The sequence below is a fragment of the Bombus bifarius genome, unplaced genomic scaffold, assembly GCF_011952205.1.
Source record: "Bombus bifarius isolate JDL3187 unplaced genomic scaffold, Bbif_JDL3187 scf7180000008379, whole genome shotgun sequence".
Taxonomy (NCBI): domain Eukaryota; kingdom Metazoa; phylum Arthropoda; class Insecta; order Hymenoptera; family Apidae; genus Bombus; species Bombus bifarius.
The window spans coordinates 481404-500260 of record NW_022884629.1 but is presented as its reverse complement, the minus strand read 5'-3'; the positions used below and the strand labels follow the sequence as shown (position 1 = coordinate 500260).

Here is an 18857-nt window from a genome sequence, read left to right as displayed (position 1 = left end):
GAAACATAAAGTTTACTTCTTCAAAAAAGTGGCACAATAGTTAATATCGCTGAGTTAATCCTTGAATCATTTAATAATTTTGCTAAATATATTTTAGTGCAAATGTTCAACCAAATGCTTAAATCACTTTTCCAGCTTTTATTAATGTTTATAGACGAATAGTATGTATTTTAACTAATCTTTTTTACGAAATAAAGCGATAATATTATTCTCGTTGCTGATTGGTTAATAAAAATCGAATAATACACATTAACCAATCATCGTTCAGAGAACGTTACAGTATGGCTACATAAAGGGACGCACATGCTTCAGCTGAATCAACCATACAACTTGCATCCTGTATAATCCTCGGTCGAGATATCGTAGCAGACGACGCTCTAATCGACTTGACAGCACAGTCTGTATTTTCACGTGTCCTCTTATACATCGCATTGCGTAACTGGAGTTCGACTTCCAGGGAGGAGCTCCCTTTTTCGGTAAGTAGTTATTTTAAATAAAATTAAAAGGATCAACAAACGTTTAATAATTATAACATCTGTTACGGTTCTGCCAAACATTTGTTCTGTTTATTTTATCAGTATATTTCATTTATTGCAAACTGTTTTGACATAGGTTGAGAAATATTTTAACTTATCGGCCAATTGGATACTACTAAATCAGATTTTCAACCAATCGTAACGATGTGTACATACTTGCCGTGATCAAACAATAGAACCAGAATTCGACATTCGTTACGACATCGTAATTGTGAAGTTTACGTGTTTTCCTAGAAGATTTAAAAAGTGATGAAATAACAGTTTTATAATTGTTTCAACTTTCTATCTGTCTGTTTAATCTCAAAAACGTTTTATAATTATCATTTGACACGTTATCAGCAAATGCGTTTGTAATAGTTAAGATTGAGTTGACAAAACTATAAGAATTTTTTAAAAGTATTGAACAACGAATAACAAGCTTTTTGGTTTAATCTGTTACACCTCCATGTTATCATTAACGTACATTAATTTTATATACGTTGTTTTATCGCCGCTCTATAATTCTGTCTGCTTAACACATTTATTTATGATAACCTAATCATATTTATTTTGAATCCAAGCAGTGTTTAAGGTTTGACATGTCACATGTCACCCATTAGTGGAAATCGCATTTATTCGAATCATGATTTCTTTTCTATTAGACAGATTTATGTTTATTTATAAAAATATATAAGTTCATTGTACTAGTTTGAAAAACATAAAAAGAAAAATTCTTTTGAGGTACTGTAACATAGCATATAATGTTACAGAACAACATATTGAATCACACACACACACGAATACACACACGCATACGCATAGTCATATGCATATTATTGTGTATGTATCGTAGTATATGTCTATATATTATTACACGTATACTATTCTGTATATAATTATAGTATGTGTATATAAATACATGTATATATACACATACATATATCTTAACCAGGGAATAATTATATATTTGAAGATTTCTCATTGATATTCAATCAATTGTTTGCGATTAATTTGGCACTACAAACGAAGAGAAAGTAAAAGTTGGTGTTTGAAAAAACTGCGGCAAGATGGCTATTCGCGCCGGTTTCGCGTCTGCTGTTCCGTTATGAATTGCGATTTCACTCCATGCGGGCACCGTGTTTTCGAACACACCTACGTTGAATTCGTGTGTGACGTTTCCTGATGGGGGCGGAGCGTTCTCCAGCTTCCCAATTCTAACCAACCCGATCCCGATAGCCGTCGCATTCCGCTGAGTTGCTTCAGTGTGCCTCGGTAGTGCGTTTGGTGCGTTTTTTGGTGTGTGCTACTGCACATAGCCACTCACCAACGTACGTGCTTTGTGCGAGAATCCATTTTTGTGTCGTATGTAACAAGAAACGTTTGTGCTCATAAAAATCATCGACGAGAAGACATTTTCCTCGCGATGCCCTGGGCATGTTTATCCGACATTCAGGTAATCTTTATTCTGTAATTGAGAATTCTTTTCCTCTCTTCTAGTCGTTTTTTTTTCTTCTTCTTCTTCTTCTTCTTTTACTTTTTGTCGAGGACCTGCATACCTAAGTAGGGTTCTCTTTTTCGAGGACCTAAACCTGAGGTCACACGGTAACGAGAGTGGAGAAACTAAAGATAGAAAGAGACGAAGAAAGAACTCGTCCTCCATTACTTGTTCACAAGCAAATGGTGGCTTGCTCACTTACGAGTCTTTGTTGTAATTATTTACGTCTTTCGTTGAATATCTTACGGTTGTACGGAATCTATTCGTGGCTTTGTTGCGACTATGTAATCCTAGTATTCTTAGAAGAGGTTCTATGATGTCAACGGCACAATTTTGCATTGACCATGATATTATAAACGGACACCAGTTGTACTGTTTGTTATGATTCTTGGGTTTGTTACTATCTCTTTCACCGTGAAGGAAAACATTAATTGCGCATCGCCTCTGCTGTATTATTTAGTCACGCTCCTCTTATCCAAGTGTCCATTGATTTATCGTAATAAGTGATTTCTGTTTAATCTATTGTGTTGAAATTACACACACACACACACACACACACACATACATTTTTTACTTTTAACGCATTATTTGTAAGTAGATATATATATTTCTTTGTTACATTTTTAAATAATAATACATTACTCTTTCAACATTTGTACAGGCTTTTATGTAATGAACATATTTAATGTGTTTTTTGTTAATATTTTTCTCTTTAAATAAACTATATTTTAATAATGAAAGTTAACTATAATGAAATATTTGTAAAAATGTTTATGAAAAAAAATTTAGGATAGTTGTAATTTCAACTATATCTTCTAATTTTAATCTTTCAAAACCTTATTTTCATGACAAATGTTAAAATTAGAATTACTTTTAATTTAGATTTATTATTCTGTTTGATATTTTTAATTCTAATTTCAATCTTAACTTAGATTATTCTCTTAACTTAGATTATACTCTTGTTATTATATAATGAATGTGGTGCCAAGGATATTCACTATTTTATAATCACTTTGGGTTTCATTAAAGTGATTATATGTTATAGAATTTTTACATGATATTTTATTAGTTTCTCATTTATTTAAAAAATTATAAGAAATATTTTCTTTTTTGTTGCAGACAGAATAGTGGCATGAGTCGATTAATCTATGGCAGATCAACAAGATCAGTTGTCATCAGGGGGGTCTGTAGAGACGGCCAGTGCTTCAGCAGACACCTCTAAGGTTAGAAGGAAGAGCTCTAGCAGTGGTAGTAGTGGTTATAGAAAACGACAAAGCACTGGTTCTATTCCTGTCACATTAGAAGAAAAAAGACGTAGACAAACTATTGGTGATCCACAATCATCTGAAGTTTTTAATAATACTTCTTGTAAACATTCAAGTGAATCAACAGGAATTAGAACAAGAGGTGAATTTAAAGGTCATGGCAGTGGCTTAGAATCATATCTAGGTAATTATATTTTTTTAAAACAATATAAACATAATCCTTACATATTGTTTCATTCTTTTACTATTATTTTAAGTGTCATGTTTATTAAAAATTGGTTATAATTCTAACTATAGTCTATATTATTTTCTATAGATAATAATTGGAAGCCACAACATAAAGTCCAGCAATCAAGCTATAATATTAGTGCGAACAGTACAAGAGCTCGTAGTGTTGCAAGAACAAGTTTGCCAGAGTTAAATTTAACAGCTATTGACTGTGTTGCATCAAGGACTCGGTCTCGTACGCCACAAAATCCACAAGCTACGTCGCAAGGAAATACTAGTTACAATTTATCAGTGTCCAGTGGTTACGATAGTAAAGAAGACTTAACATATAACAATTTGGTACCAACATCAACTACTACATCAGTTACTAGTCATCCATCCACATCAAGAACAAGAGGTTAGTGTATTTATTGGTTTTATATTAAAAAGTGTTGGTTGCAATGAGATGTGATGTGTGATTTGAGTGAACACATAATACAAATTAAACCAACTCTAAAAATGCATTTATTTTAATAATTTTTATTTTAAGAACGTATATAAATGCATAAATTGTAACAATAACAACAGTAAGTAATAATTAATTAATTAACATATTTACCAATTATAATTAATTAATATGCATTTTCTGTAAATGGGCTCTTTTACTTTGAAAAATTAATCACTTTTAATGTAAATAAGATCTTATTATTTTAAGAACAATGAACTTATGGTTTTGTATAATATGTATAATTAACATTACATTTTAATTGTTTATGTACTAGCAATTCATTGTTGTGTTAAATTTTTTTATTTATAATGTTTTATAATTTGTAATGATTAATAAGAAATATGATAATTATCAGTTGCTTAACAGAATACTTAAATTAAGAAATATTTTCTGAAAATTTTGTTTTGTTAAAAAAAATGCAATATCTTTTTATTTATTATTAACAACATATACTTTTATTTTTTCTAACATACATTTCTTAAACAATTGTAATTATTTGTTAATGGAATTAATCAATAATAATTTTGAAGAACTAACCTTTTAAAATGTTCCAAAACAATTAAAATTAACTACATAAATGTTCTGTTCAAATAGACTTAAATAGAAATCTTTATAAACAAATTAAATAATAATAATACCTTTAAACACACACGAGTAAAAACAATAATATTCGTATTCACAACATATATTTGATACAATAATATCATATAAATTTATTATCATGATCAACTAAAAACATCTTTGCTCATATATTAAAAGAATGTGTTTTGCAACCTTCATTTAATGGAGTAGTAGGCTAAAGTATAGGGTAGTAAAACTAGGATTTGTTGATTCACAAATATCTTAAAATTAAAGAAAGAAAGTATTACCAAAATAAGAGTCATAGATCAGACTGTATCATTAGGCCTGAGGATGAGCGAATGTCTGGAAGGATTTGTGTCTGCTGTCAAAGCACTTTTTCCAATATCAACACAAACGTATCATCAAGAAGGTAAGCCTAAGGAGTACACACTTCGTACTACATTTTCTTACCCTTATTTTCTCTTAAAAATTCATGAGTAGATTTCTTTAAACGAATACAAGTCATTATAAATCTGCTCTCTAAATTGGTTTTCCATACCCATATGCAAGTATATCATATATAAATGAGATCAAATTGTTTGTGTCAAATATGATTTATGCATGACATTATTTCTCCAGACATATATAAAATAAATATGGTTCTGATGTAAGTTATACATGTTTGTGCTATTTAAAATTTCATGGTGAAATTCCATATATATATATCTATATACATACATTTGTGTGTGTGTGTGTTTGTATGAAATTTATATATACATATAAATTCAAACACTCACTCAACATTGTTTTATTACTTGGAGATTTTGATGTGCAAATACTTCATGAGGTATGAAGATAGATCAAAAATATTAGCATAACAATTGAATAGAATATTATAAAAACAATTTAGTTATTCACAAATAAAAGACCATGCCTTAATACTCATACATATACATTGTACAATATACAATTTTATTTCTCTATTTAATGCAGTTTCTTACAATTAAAAAGACATTTTTTCATATTACAAAATGCAGCATTTATGTATGTATTAAATAATATATATACATATAATAAGATATATAATTATGTCTACAATATGCATACAATTAGTAATGATCATTAATAAAATGTATCAATTTCTATAGATTTATAAACATTATCTTAATGGTCCAAATTTTTACTAAAATAATTATTATTTTCAGTTTTGAAAATTACTAAATATATTAAATTTATGTATCCAAATGTGCAATATAGTATGTGCAATATTTTCATTTAATTTAATGGGATGGATAGTGTCAAATTAATAAGGTAAATATAGTTCACTTGTGGTAATGTTGAGCAAAAATACATATTTTGTATATGCACTTTGTTAAAAGAGAGATATATACATATATATATAAACACATTTTGTATATTCTACAAAAGATGTACAAAGCCTTACATGCAGATATGGAAAATACCTATACAATATAACTATACATGAGTGATCTCTAATATTTCTTTCCTGTAATAATATAAAACTTATTGAATAGTATTTAATACAATAATCATATTTTAATGTTATAATTATACTGCAAATATTTATTTAAATATTATTAAATACTATCATTTCTTGAAAATTTAATGAAATAATCTATATATAATAATCTATATATTTTATAAAATGAAAAATGTTTATAATTACTAAAGCATAAACATATGTCTGTATAAATCACATGTTTGTTCCTTCATAAATTTTTAGATATAAAGAAGGCATTTAATTTGTATTTTGCTTTAACTTTTGATTTTATGTGAAATTTATTCTAATATCCATTGTTTATCATTTTTATCACATATAAACATAACCTCCCAGTCTATTTTGTTACTATATTTATAAATGTAATATTATCATCAATATGTGATATTATACATACTTTTTAATCCTTAAGATCATTTATGAAGTCTGTAAAATGAATAAAAGCATGTGTTGTACATCTATTTAGGTTTAGCACAGGATTATTCCATGAACATGTGTAATACGAATATGTATGCAATTAACATAAATATCTATAAAAAGAAAAACATGCTTGAATAGGTTGTAGATTGCACAGAAGACAACGTACATATAGTATTATAAGTTATAACGTACTTATTATCAACTTTTAACTTGTGAAAATGCTTAATTCCTTGATAATTATGCACAAAAAACAATGATATTTAAAAAATTTGTTTTATGTGCACTAAAACATTATATATGTATGTTAACGTTTTTCCCTTTCTTGTTATCCAAAGTGGTAATGATTTTCAACGATAATCAAGTTTTAGAACATTTAAAAATCATTGCAAGTATTGAAGTCTTTATATATATAAATCATAATAATAATAATAGTAAAATGTTTCAATATTTTAGGGTCAAAATCCCACGGTGGTACAACCTGCGCGAGTAGCAGTGCAAGTAGTCAAGTTTTAAGTGTGAAGTCCAGCATCAGAGTGGGTAACGCAGCCAGTAATTCTGTGGAGAGTGGTGGGGGGGCGTTGGCACATGACGGGGCAGGCACTAGTGGCATCGCCACAGCCACTGCCAATCCACCTGTGTCTGCCACCGCCACTGCCAACCCTGCACACCCTCATCCTGCGCACAAGCATATATTACGTTCTCGCGCAAAATTATCCAGTGATTATAAAGATCTGTCAAGTATTAACAAAACTTCAGGAAAGCATCATAAAAAAGATACTACAACAGGCACCTGTTCGAGCTCCAGGTAATTGCTTAAAAATGATTATTATGTTTTAAATGTCATGATGTTTAATGTATGTTATCACAACTATAACGTTTTATTCGAACAGACATCGCTCTTCATCACGTGCAAGAAAAGCAGTGATAGAAGGAGGTTCAGGAGGAAGTGTAATGCCAGGTACTGACTCTTTGACTAATAGTACCACCCCGACAACTGTTTCATCTGCAGTTTCTAGTAGTCAATTAGTATCCACAACTGGAGAAGACGAATTGGCATCCACTGCTACGTCTGCCACTGGTAAGTTCCTTATATACAAGATGGTCTACAACAAATGTTACAAGTCATAACTCTTTTTTCAAGAAGTTAGTGTTACAATATCATTTTTTTATTAAGCAAGTGGAGGACCATCCGGAATGTCAGGGACTACTGGAGACAGTGAAAGTGATGATGGGGAAGTTGGGAGGTTGCAAGCATTACTTGAAGCTAGAGGTTTACCTCCTCATGTGTTTGGTGCATTAGCACCACGAATGCAGCACTTGTTAAATAGAAGTATGGGTGCAAGTTCTGGTAATATTCTCTTCTTTGCAAATTCTACTTTTTCTTATTTCATTTTTTCATTTTATATTTTCATTTTTATTAAAAGCAATTTTTTAAATAAGTATTATGTTTAGAAAATAATTTTATAATTCTAGCTGCTAAAGCACAACAGTTGCTGACTGGTTTGCAAGCTGTTGATGATGAAGGAGAACAGCTACAAGCTGTTATTGGAATGGGTGAAATCCTTGTTATGGGAAATGAAGATACATTAGCTGGCTTCCCTGTGAAACAAGTGGTTGCAGCATTAATAAATTTACTCGGAATAGAACATAATTTTGTAATAATGACACACGCATGTCGTGCTCTTACTTACATGATGGAAGCTTTACCTCGATCGTCAACAGTTGTGGTTGACGCTGTTCCAGTGTTCTTACAAAAACTAGAATCTATCGAATGTATGGACGTAGCAGAACAGTGTTTAACAGCGCTAGCTATGCTTTCTCGAAGACATAGCAAAACCATTTTACATGCGGTATGCATAGTATTAATTCATTGACGATCAATTTAAAACGAATGTTGTTTCTTATTATCACGTCTATTTTTAGGGAGGAGTATCAGCTTGTTTAAAATTCGTCGATTTTTTTAATATCACAGCACAACGAGCTGCATTAACGATTACAGCAAACTGTTGTCAAAATCTTCATCCTGATGATTTTCACTTAGTAGCTGATAGTTTACCTTTATTAACAAGTAGATTGACAAACCAAGATAAGAAAAGTGTTGAGTGTGTTTGTCAAGCATTTAGTCGATTAGTTGATAGTTTTCAACACGATCCAGTGACTTTACATAAAATTATCAATGCAGAACTTCTTCAAAACTTACAACAGTTGGTAAGAGAAATACTTATCTTCTATTATTATTTTTCTTAATAATGTAATGTTTTATGAACTTTATTACTAAAGATATATGCATTTTCTTATATTTTAGCTTATGATTACCCCACCTGTTAACAGCATTGGTAATTTCATAACAGTGTTGCGAATGCTCTCTGTGATATCAAATCGCTGTCCTGATTTGGCACAGCTGCTTCTGCAACAGAATATAGCTTTCACATTAAGTTATCTTTTAACTGGATCATTAGAAGTGAAAACGGAAGATGTAGAATTAGTGCCGCGATCTCCGCAAGAGTGGTTTGAAATCACTTGTTTGATTGAAGAACTCATGCCTTCTTTACCAACAGATGGCATATTTAGTGTAAATAGTTTACTTGAAAGGACCAGTAATCAACAAGAAAATGTTCATTGGGAATGGCGCGATGAAAGACATTGCTGTCATCCATTTAGCACTATTGATTCTAGAATCATTGAGGTATTGTAATCATACTTGATTAAACATTATAAAAAATCAAATATGTAGAGTAAAATGACAATGTTTTCTTCAGATGGCATTCCAAAATGGGGAGGATGAAATTTGCTTGTCCTCTTTAGGACGAACTTATACGATAGATTTGACTGTGATGAAACAAATTAATGAAGATATTGGGTTAGCAAGGAGCATTTTTCGCAGAGTGAATGCGCATCCTTCAGAAGGCAAAAGTCCTACATGTTCATCTAAGTAAAAATATATTAATATCTTTATGAATTAAGATATGTTAACACTTAGCCAACCGAACGGGGAGATCTCCCTTTTTGACTTTAGCAATGCGTTTTTTTTATAAAGTAGAGTGTATAATAAAATACACCAATTTAGTGGTGTTAAAATTAATTAAAAAGTTACATTATCAGTTATGACTAAATAAAGTTATAATCGAACGATACCACACTGTAAAAAAAATATTAAAATGCATTATGAATTTTTAATTGCATTTTATTTTTATTTTTAATTGAATTTGTTATTTATCTTTAGTACTCTTTAATGTTTTTAATTTTACCTATATTTTTTTATATTTTTAATATATACTTTTAATTTGATGTTTTAAAACTTGGAAAAATACGGATATAGGATGGCTTATCCATTGCAGTGAGAAACGTATAGCTCGCTGTGGCACGCGTGGTTGGTTAAGTGTTAACATTCTGGGGACCGGAGACACGAATTCGCGTCTTTCATACTTCGTGCGGTATCCTATAAAAATGTTAACTATTGTTAAATAAAACAATAAAAACGCAATGGATCCTATAAACGAAACGTTATGAAAGTGTTCTTATATTACATGATTGAATAATACGAAACCATTATCAATATATTAGATATTGGTCGTTTTGAATCTTTTCCGATCGCTCCAAATACACCTGGGAATTCAGGCTATATGCTTGTCAGAGCAACCGGTCTCCAGAGTGTCAATATCCAAAATGAATTTTTCACAAGTTTTAGGTATTATAATTCGTATTATAAATTCTTGTAGCATGGATGTTGTACCTCCAGTAATTGAAACAAATGAATGGTTAGTATCGTTTATTCGAACGTTATTCTCTGTGTTATATGAAGTCTACAGTAGTTCTGCTGGTCCTGCTGTAAAATGTAAATGTCTCCGAGCTCTGTTACGTATGGTCTATTATGCCTCGACAGATTTACTTAAGGTAAGTGTATATGAGCTAAATGAGAATACTATTATATTTTTTAAATTGTTCATCATTGTTTACAATCTCCTTTATTATTATTAATACAGGACGTCTTAAAAAATCAAGTAGTATCATCACACATAGCGGGTATGCTAGCATCCCAAGATTTACGAATTGTTATTGGAGCTCTGCAGATGGCAAGTATATTAATGAAAAGACTACCACAAGTATTTGGGGTTCATTTTCATCGTGAGGGCGTTCTACATCAAATTCGTCAACTAGCTGATCCTGAAGTACCTCTTGGTGTTTCACCACCCAAGTGTCCTTCTAGTACTGGTAATCTGCCTATATATATTTATTTATTATATATTATATTATATATATATATATATATATATGTGTGTGTGTGTCGGAGATGAAAGAACACCGGAGTGTTTGGAATTTTGGATAATCCCGCAACATTGCAACCTAGAGTTTACTATAGCTGCAATTAAACAATCATAGTTATTCAATCCGATTGCAATTGTTCGAGAGTTGTGACAATGAGCTTGGGCTCGAGGCGACAGCCAGTCGCCGAACGTAGCCGCGGTCACGGGATGAACGCTTTGTCTAACAAAGGCATGGAATAATTCTATAGCTCTCCTTAAAAAGGAAATAGTTGTAACACGCGACAGTAAACATTCCAACGGTCTCTGTCCCGTAGCTTGCCACACGCAGTACATGTTCAGCTAGCCCGAGAGCCCGTTATAAATCTTAAGATTTAGCTAACTAAAGTCCTTCAAACAGACAAATAGTCTGTCCCAACTATGGGAAAATAGGGGAGACCTATTTTTCAACGAGCGGCGTCTCCAACTAGCAACTTTCCCTCGAGGGCGGCTAGCATCTTTTTCTAACCACCGATATGGAGATTGATCAATTAGCAGCAACGCCAATTTCCCTTACTTTCTGAACGAAGGCTTTTCTCGACGAATCCGATGATCTCGTGTCCTTAGACACACCTCAATATAGTTTTCCTCTGTGGCATCATCGGGACGGGAAAGTCATTCTCTCTCGCGATCTCATCGACGAAAAGAGTAACCCTTTACGACCAGTGAATATTACGCGTCCGACTTAGATTTTGTGAGCTATCATCTATCATCCCATCGACCGCGGATTCGTTATTGAACCTAGGATCATTATCATTAGTTTCTCGAGTATCTAATTACCACGGTTACTTGTCCGGTTCTATGATAATCGTATTTGCACTAGCCAATGTCTTCTCTATTGCATAACGACAACGTGTTATCCAAACGAAGATTCGCTTCACGCCCCTAACCCTAATTCTAATGTAAACCCGACACACACATATATATATATATATATATCGAGTCAGAATCCGAGTCTGGGCCCGAGTCGTCCTCGTGGCGGGAGCTTGGGACAGGTAAGGATTCTTCACTGAAGCTATCCATTTTCTTACACCGCTGAAGTTACTTTTATTGACACACACAAAAATGTTACAAAGTTGACGCAAACTCACAATGATCACACACTCGCGACACTAGTGACAATGGTCTTAGGTTCGCGGACAACAGGATGGTAGTCGTACGTACACGCAGAATCTAAGTTGGATTCTTTGTTAATATTCACTGACCGTAAGGCGTTAATCTTCGTAAGGCCCTCGGGCTAGCTGATCACGTACTGCGGAGACGCGTCGGCATCTGGTAACCATCATACCCGAAGAATAGGATCTGCGTGTGGCGAGCCACGGGACAGAAACCGTTGGAATGTTTACTGTCGCGTGCCGCTACAAATATTTCTTTTAAGAAGAGCTATAGAATTACTCAATGCCTTTGTTAGACGGAGGGTTCATCCCGTTGACCGCGGCTACGTTCGGCGACTGATTGTCGCCTTGAGCCCAAGCTCATTGTCACAAATCTCAAACAAATACAATTGGGTAGAATGACGGTAAATCGTTTAATTACAACTGTAGATTTTAATTACAATGTTTTTATGGATTTTCCCGAGGTTTCAGAGGGAAGGCGCTGGTGTCCTCTTATCTCCGACATATATATATATATATATATATATATATATATATATATTACAGTACTTATTACGTTACAAAATATATGATTTAACATTTATATTTTTCATTTTTACCTTTCTTAGGTACATCATTACCAAGCCCACAGCCAGGTCCGTCTAATACGTCGCTTTGTTCCACCACGATGTTTTCTTCTAGTAATGCTACATCTCCAATTGCTTCTCCATCAACGAATGGTAATATATTATTCGGTACGATTGCAACATGTCAGTTGAAATCAAATCTCTCTGCATCGATGGAAACGCATACTAGAAATGAATTAAACTCTTCTGTAGATGATGTAACTACACCACAAAGTGCTCATTTGTACGTGTATGCAACACTAAAATATCTTGAAAAAATATCTTATACTGTGGATGTAGTATATTATTTACATTAAATATTTTATTAGGAGAATTGGAGATGTCCTGAAAAGGAAACGACACAATAAGAAGGGTCGATTTTCTAGACTTGGCGGTACTACGCCACAACAAACTCAGCAACCCGAATCGCTTTTTACTGGTTTCGCTCCCAAAAATAATCGTTTCTTAGGAAATCTTAATCCTGCTAGATGGGGTCGAAAATCATCGTCTTCAAGTTCTGCTAGCGATAAAAGAGATACAAGTTCATCGACAAGTTTGTCAAAGCCGCCTAGTAATTCAAGTTTAACAGGAGGTAACCGAGACAAGGCTAAAGCATGGGTACGTGATCAAGCTGCTCAATTTTTGGCTCGATACCAGGATGACGCTCCATGTACACATCCTGCAATGACAGTCCTCTCAAGACTTACTGCTGCCATACAACGGCTACAATCAAATGTAAGTATCTTTTGATATAATTATGCAATATTTAACATTCATTAATTGAAAATGCATTTATAGGAACTGGATGAAATGTTATCAGCACTTACTGAATTACGAGATATAGTACTGGAAAGTGATATATCTCCATTTGAGATGAATTATAGCGGTCTCATCAAAGCTCTGCTAAACTACCTCACAACTACGGATGCACCTGGTAATCGTTATGATCGCCTTCGTATGTTCTGGAAACTATTTGCAGAATCAACAGTAAGTAAAATAAATTATTTTACATTTTTATAGTTTATATTGGAGACTTCCTTTGAGGCACATTCTTATTACAAATGTTTAATTTTTAGATGTGTCAAGATAATAACATTACCGACTTCAATCCTGGAGCATTTGGTGCTCTAGTAACAAAATTGAATAGTTGTGTTGCACAGTTGGAACAATTTCCTGTAAAAGTACACGATTTACCAGCAGGATCTGGGGCTGGTCGTGGAGGCACTAGTGCTCTTAAGTTTTTCAATACACATCAACTCAAGGTAGAGTATTTAATCTTCAAATAACAATAGTATTTTAACTTGAATAACAGTAATAATTTAACTTGAATAATTGTGATTTTGTAGTGTAATCTTCAACGGCATCCAGATTGTAACAACTTAAAACAGTGGAAAGGAGGTACTGTTAAGATAGATCCTCTTGCATTAGTACAAGCAATTGAACGTTATTTAATGGTTCGTGGATATGGTAGAATACGAGAGGCTGAATCTATGCTTAGTGACGACGATAACAGTGAAGATGATATAGATGATACATTGGTAATATTTGTATATGTATATACATTTATACCCTTTTTTGAATTAATAAGTAACAATATTTTGAATTTATATTATTAATTTTATAGGCAGCAGTAGTTATAAGTCAAGGGTCAGCGAAACATAAACTCCAGTTTTTAATTGGAGATGAAGTACTGCCTTTTAATATGACTGTTTATCAAGCTGTTAGGCAATTTGGTTGTACTGGTATGGATCATTCTGAAGCAGAAGCTGATGGTGAACCACCACTTGGCCACGATGCTGTATGGGTACAAACTCATACAATTTATTATAGGTAATTTTTAATTTTTACCCCTTCTTTTTAAAGTAAATAAGGAAAGTAAATGATCCAAATAATTTTTATTCGTTTAGACCTGTACCCGAGGAAGAAACTACAACGTCGCCAAAACCAGGATCAAGTTCACAGGGTAGTAGCCGCAAAGGCAAAGGAAAAAGTACAAAGATCAGTTCAAAACGAAAAGAGGATAATTTATGGCTTGAAGGAGTAGTCCCTGCACAACGATGTCCACTTGATTCTTATTTGTTACCTACTTTACCATCTTCAGTTACTATTACTGATGCTTCATTGGATGGTTTATGTCTATTACGTCTTCTACACGCTTTAAATCGTCATTGGAGTGTTCTATTTCCTTATCTAAAGGGTTTAAATTTACTTTCTCCACAAGACTTCATTAATAATAAAATAGCCGCAAAAGCAAGTCGGCAGCTACAAGATCCTTTAGTGATCATGACTGGAAACTTACCTTTGTGGTTACAACAAATTGCTACAGTGTGGTAAGTACTGCGAAATTCATAATAGTTTACTAATGTCAATTTTGCTCAATTATTATATTTTCAATCGTTTACAGTCCATTCTTGTTTCCGTTTGAGACAAGACAGTTGTTACTTTACGCAACATCGTTTGATCGAGACAGAGCTTTGCAGCGTCTTTTAGATTCCGCTCCAGAATTATCTGGATCTGATAGTCAAGAACGTGTTACTCCACGTTTAGAACGAAGAAAGCGAACTATTTCTAGAACTGATATTCTCAAGCAAGCAGAATTAGTTATACAAGACTTAGCATCTAGCAAAGCCTTACTTGAAGTGCAATATGTCAATGAGGTTTATTTTGTATACTTTTTATATAGTTTATTTTTCATGTTATTTTCACAGTACTTTATAATTGTTGTTTTGCAGGTTGGTACCGGTCTTGGTCCAACATTGGAATTCTATGCTCTAGTCTCCCAGGAATTACAACGTGCTGACCTTGATCTTTGGCTTGGTAGTTCAAATCCTACAGAAACAGGTTATGTTAATGTTCCGCAAGGACTTTTCCCAACGCCGATTGCGTGGAATACTAAAGTGTCCCATCTTGCAAAACTTAAAACAAAATTCAAGTTCCTTGGAAAATTTATGGCGAAAGCAATATATGATTCAAGAATGGTACAAATTTTTATTTCGTTGATTAGCAAGTTAGGACTTGCGACATTATCATCGAGTTACATCTTTATTTGTATAATTTTTTAGTTGGATTTGCCATTCAGTTTAACCTTCTATCGATGGTTATTGGGAGAAGAACATATGCTAACGTTAGCCGATTTAGCACATGTATGTCCTGATGTACATCGAACTCTTAGCAGATTACAAGAAATTGTTAGACAAAAGGAAACAATTGAGAAGGATCAAACATTAAGGCCACATGAGAAAGCAAAACTAATAGACTCATTAAATTTAGATGGCTGTTCAATTTCTGATCTTAGCCTTGTTTTTGAATTACCGGGTTATGAGAACATTGAATTAAGGAAAGGTGGAGGCGAAATGCCTGTTACCATTTATAACTTGGATCAATATATCAAGGTACTTTTATTATAATGATTTGAACGTTAATGTATGAACTTATTTGATATTTTTTTCTATTATTAATTTCATACTTTAAAATTGATTGTTTAGTTGGTGGTACATTGGTTCTTATATGAAGGTGTCTTCAGACAAATGGAAGCATTTAGGGAAGGATTTGAATCTGTATTCCCACCATCACAGCTGAAACTATTCTTCCCTGAAGAACTTGAAGCTGTGTTCTGTGGACATGCGCAATCAGGTGGACAATGGGATGTAAAAACGCTTTCAGAGTGTTGCAGGACTGATCATGGTTATACACCAGATTCTCGTGCTATTCGTTTTCTATTTGAAGTTATGTCAAAATACAACAGTGAAGAACAAAGACAGTTCGTTCAATTCGTCACAGGTTCACCTCGGTTACCAGTTGGAGGTAAGTTCTTATTACTTTATGTGATGATATTTACTATATTCAAATAAATTTGAAAGAAAAATATAAAAAATAAAATGTTATGTTACAGGTTTCAAGAGTTTAACACCACCGTTAACGATAGTGCGTAAAACGTTCGATCCGTCTATGAACACAGACGATTTCTTACCATCCGTAATGACTTGTGTTAATTACTTAAAACTGCCTGATTACACAACATTAGAAATAATGCGGGAAAAGTTGCGAATAGCTGCACAAGAAGGACAACATTCGTTCCACCTTTCCTAGAAACGGATGGAAAACCGGCGCGCCATTTGCTCTTTTGCTATCACATTGTCCAGGTTGAACAAAATTCTTCAGACACCATTTAAAATATCTAAAAAAAAAAGACTATGTTTTGTTCGAAACTCAGTAATCGTACATTTGCACTTTATATAAGCTTTTTTCGAAAATATCTTTTTCTTGATTTTAGTGAAAATTCATTTAAATAAATTCTAATTTGATGTTTATCTTTTTACTTATAAACATAGATTGTGATATATTTTCTCATCAAAAAAAAAGTGCAAAAATATTAGCTCTACCATATGAGTTTTCTCTTGTGGTATTATGAACCAGGTAGCGTGGGAGCAGCCTTGTTCTAGGAAACTTATCTTTGATGTGTTACAATAATTAATAAAAGTTGTAAATATAGTTTAATATGCGCAAGTCTATATAAATACTTTATATTATATAATAGTGACAAAAAAATGATATTGCTATGAGACACCATGCTAATTAAATATAATTTAGTCTGAGGGGACATTTATTAGATATAAGTAAATTTTATATCAGTGGTGCATTTAGCATCGCCATAAATCGCCAATTTCATGCCTCATTGCAATTTGCAATGAAATCACAAATCAAGATCAATGAAAGAATAAAACTGCGCTAATGATGTAACTCATGTTTCATCATCATAGAAATATAATAACTCCGAATATAATTGCGTGTTTACGATTATCGTTTTAATTTCGTAATCGATCTCTTTGTGTTCGCTGCTTAGTTTTCAGTATGCGAGCACTGCGCGAATTGACGTGCAACACTCCTATATTTAAGTTTATTCGATGTATCACTAATTAAACTTATTTGATATTTTTATTCTAGGTAAGATAGTCCAATTAATACTTTACTTAGCTGTGTAAGAATGCAGCCAACATCGTCAGATCAAGTCATCATAATGATATATGAATCGAAGAAAATTCTTATATCCACTTATTTACAGGCGAAGTATCTATTTATGAAACATGTACGACAACTGTATAATACGAAATAGAATGGATATAAAAATCAGCGAAGCTGGTGTATCAAATGGATTATACAAGGTACATTACTTTCTTATGTCTCTGTAGAAATGTGATTCTATACAAAAATGATAAAAATATGAATTGATCAAAAGTAGAAAAGGAATAAGACGCAATTATTTGTTTTACATTTATATTTTGTACCATTGTTTGAGATGATCAATATATACATACATCACTTTTTGATTTTTATTTTTATATACATGGAACTTAATCGGTGAATTAGCGATTACATTAATTGATATTATATATAACTATCGTTTTGATTTTGAACACTTAGCCAACCGCGCGCGCCACAGCGAACTATACGTTTCGCACCGCAATGGACAAGCCAACCTATACGCTGTTCGCCGCGCATTTTTTTAAGTATCGAGGCGAAGATTAATATTCATTATTTAAAAAACAAAGAAATCTAAAAAAATTATTTAAGTGGTCAATTATATTTTGCGATAATGATTTTGTTTAACGATCTCATATATTGTTTATACAAAACATCAAATTAAAAGTATATATTAAAAGTATAAAGAAATATAGGTAAAATTAAAAACATTAAGCGTTTGAGTCCCAGGGGTCTTTGAAAAAACAGGGTCGAATAATCCCGAACAGCGCGATAATGCTTGTTTTAATCGATTGCGAAGAGAAACAAGCGGCGCAATAGCGTTCGTCGTATTTGTTATTTTTATGAAATACGTCTATATTATTATATATGTGTACTATTAGTTTATAAATATTTCAAGTTTTGTCCAATAAAAATTATTGAGAAGATAACAATGAAATACAAAATACCATCAGTCATTCGTAGCGTTCAAATGTACTGGAACTTTTCGACACAAAATCAAACGTTTCGACTCAAACGGTTAAAGATGACTAAAGATAAATAAGACGCCTTGAACGTAAAATTAAAAATTCATAATGCATTTTAATATTTTTTTACAATGTAATATCGTTCGATTATAACTTTATTTAGTCATAACTGATAGTGTAACTTTTTAATTAATTTTAACACCACTAAATTGGTGTATTTTATTATATACTGTACTTTATAAAAACAGAAAAAGTGGCGTAATTAATTAGGAACAAATCTAGGTAAACAATAACTGATAATAGCAAAAAAAAAAAAGAAAACGTTGCACAAGTCAAAAAGGGAGATCTCCCCGTTCGGTCACGTAGCGATGTACTTCACAGAGGAGAGATCTCCCTATTCG

General features: G+C 32.5%; 1 protein-coding gene across 6 annotated transcripts; it reads left to right on the top strand.

The window, feature by feature from the left end:
- Nucleotides 1-325: 325 nt before the first annotated feature.
- Nucleotides 326-17833, top strand: LOC117212799 (E3 ubiquitin-protein ligase TRIP12). Of its 6 annotated transcripts, none has more exons than XR_004488531.1 (26): nt 1667-1968; nt 3130-3459; nt 3592-3900; nt 4895-4981; nt 6944-7295; nt 7381-7568; nt 7665-7838; nt 7964-8340; nt 8414-8698; nt 8796-9176; nt 9250-9422; nt 10210-10384; nt 10474-10702; nt 12515-12755; nt 12841-13246; nt 13310-13498; nt 13588-13773; nt 13858-14049; nt 14136-14341; nt 14419-14841; nt 14916-15168; nt 15244-15489; nt 15574-15903; nt 15997-16315; nt 16404-16653; nt 17574-17833. XR_004488531.1 is itself a non-coding variant. In XM_033457839.1 (25 exons), exons 2-25 carry the CDS (start codon nt 3159-3161, stop codon nt 16598-16600), a joined length of 6219 nt encoding a protein of 2072 aa, XP_033313730.1. In that variant the 5' UTR covers nt 326-476; nt 3130-3158; the 3' UTR covers nt 16601-17833. The 6 variants fall into 6 exon arrangements, 4 of the variants coding, with proteins under 4 accessions (XP_033313730.1, XP_033313729.1, XP_033313732.1 ...); XR_004488530.1 differs by having other exon boundaries at nt 17456-17833; XM_033457839.1 differs by lacking the exon at nt 1667-1968 and adding an exon at nt 326-476 and having other exon boundaries at nt 16404-17833.
- The last annotated feature ends 1024 nt before the right edge of the window (nt 17834-18857 follow it).

Bases quoted from the DNA above. Each gene is read 5' to 3' on its own strand.
- LOC117212799 (XM_033457839.1), top strand. From the start codon at position 3,159: ATGGCAGATCAACAAGATCAGTTGTCATCAGGGGGGTCTGTAGAGACG. The intron at 7,296-7,380 runs GTAATTGCTTAA...TTATTCGAACAG, and splicing joins GGCACCTGTTCGAGCTCCAG to ACATCGCTCTTCATCACGTG. The intron at 14,842-14,915 runs GTAAGTACTGCG...AATCGTTTACAG, and splicing joins CAACAAATTGCTACAGTGTG to TCCATTCTTGTTTCCGTTTG.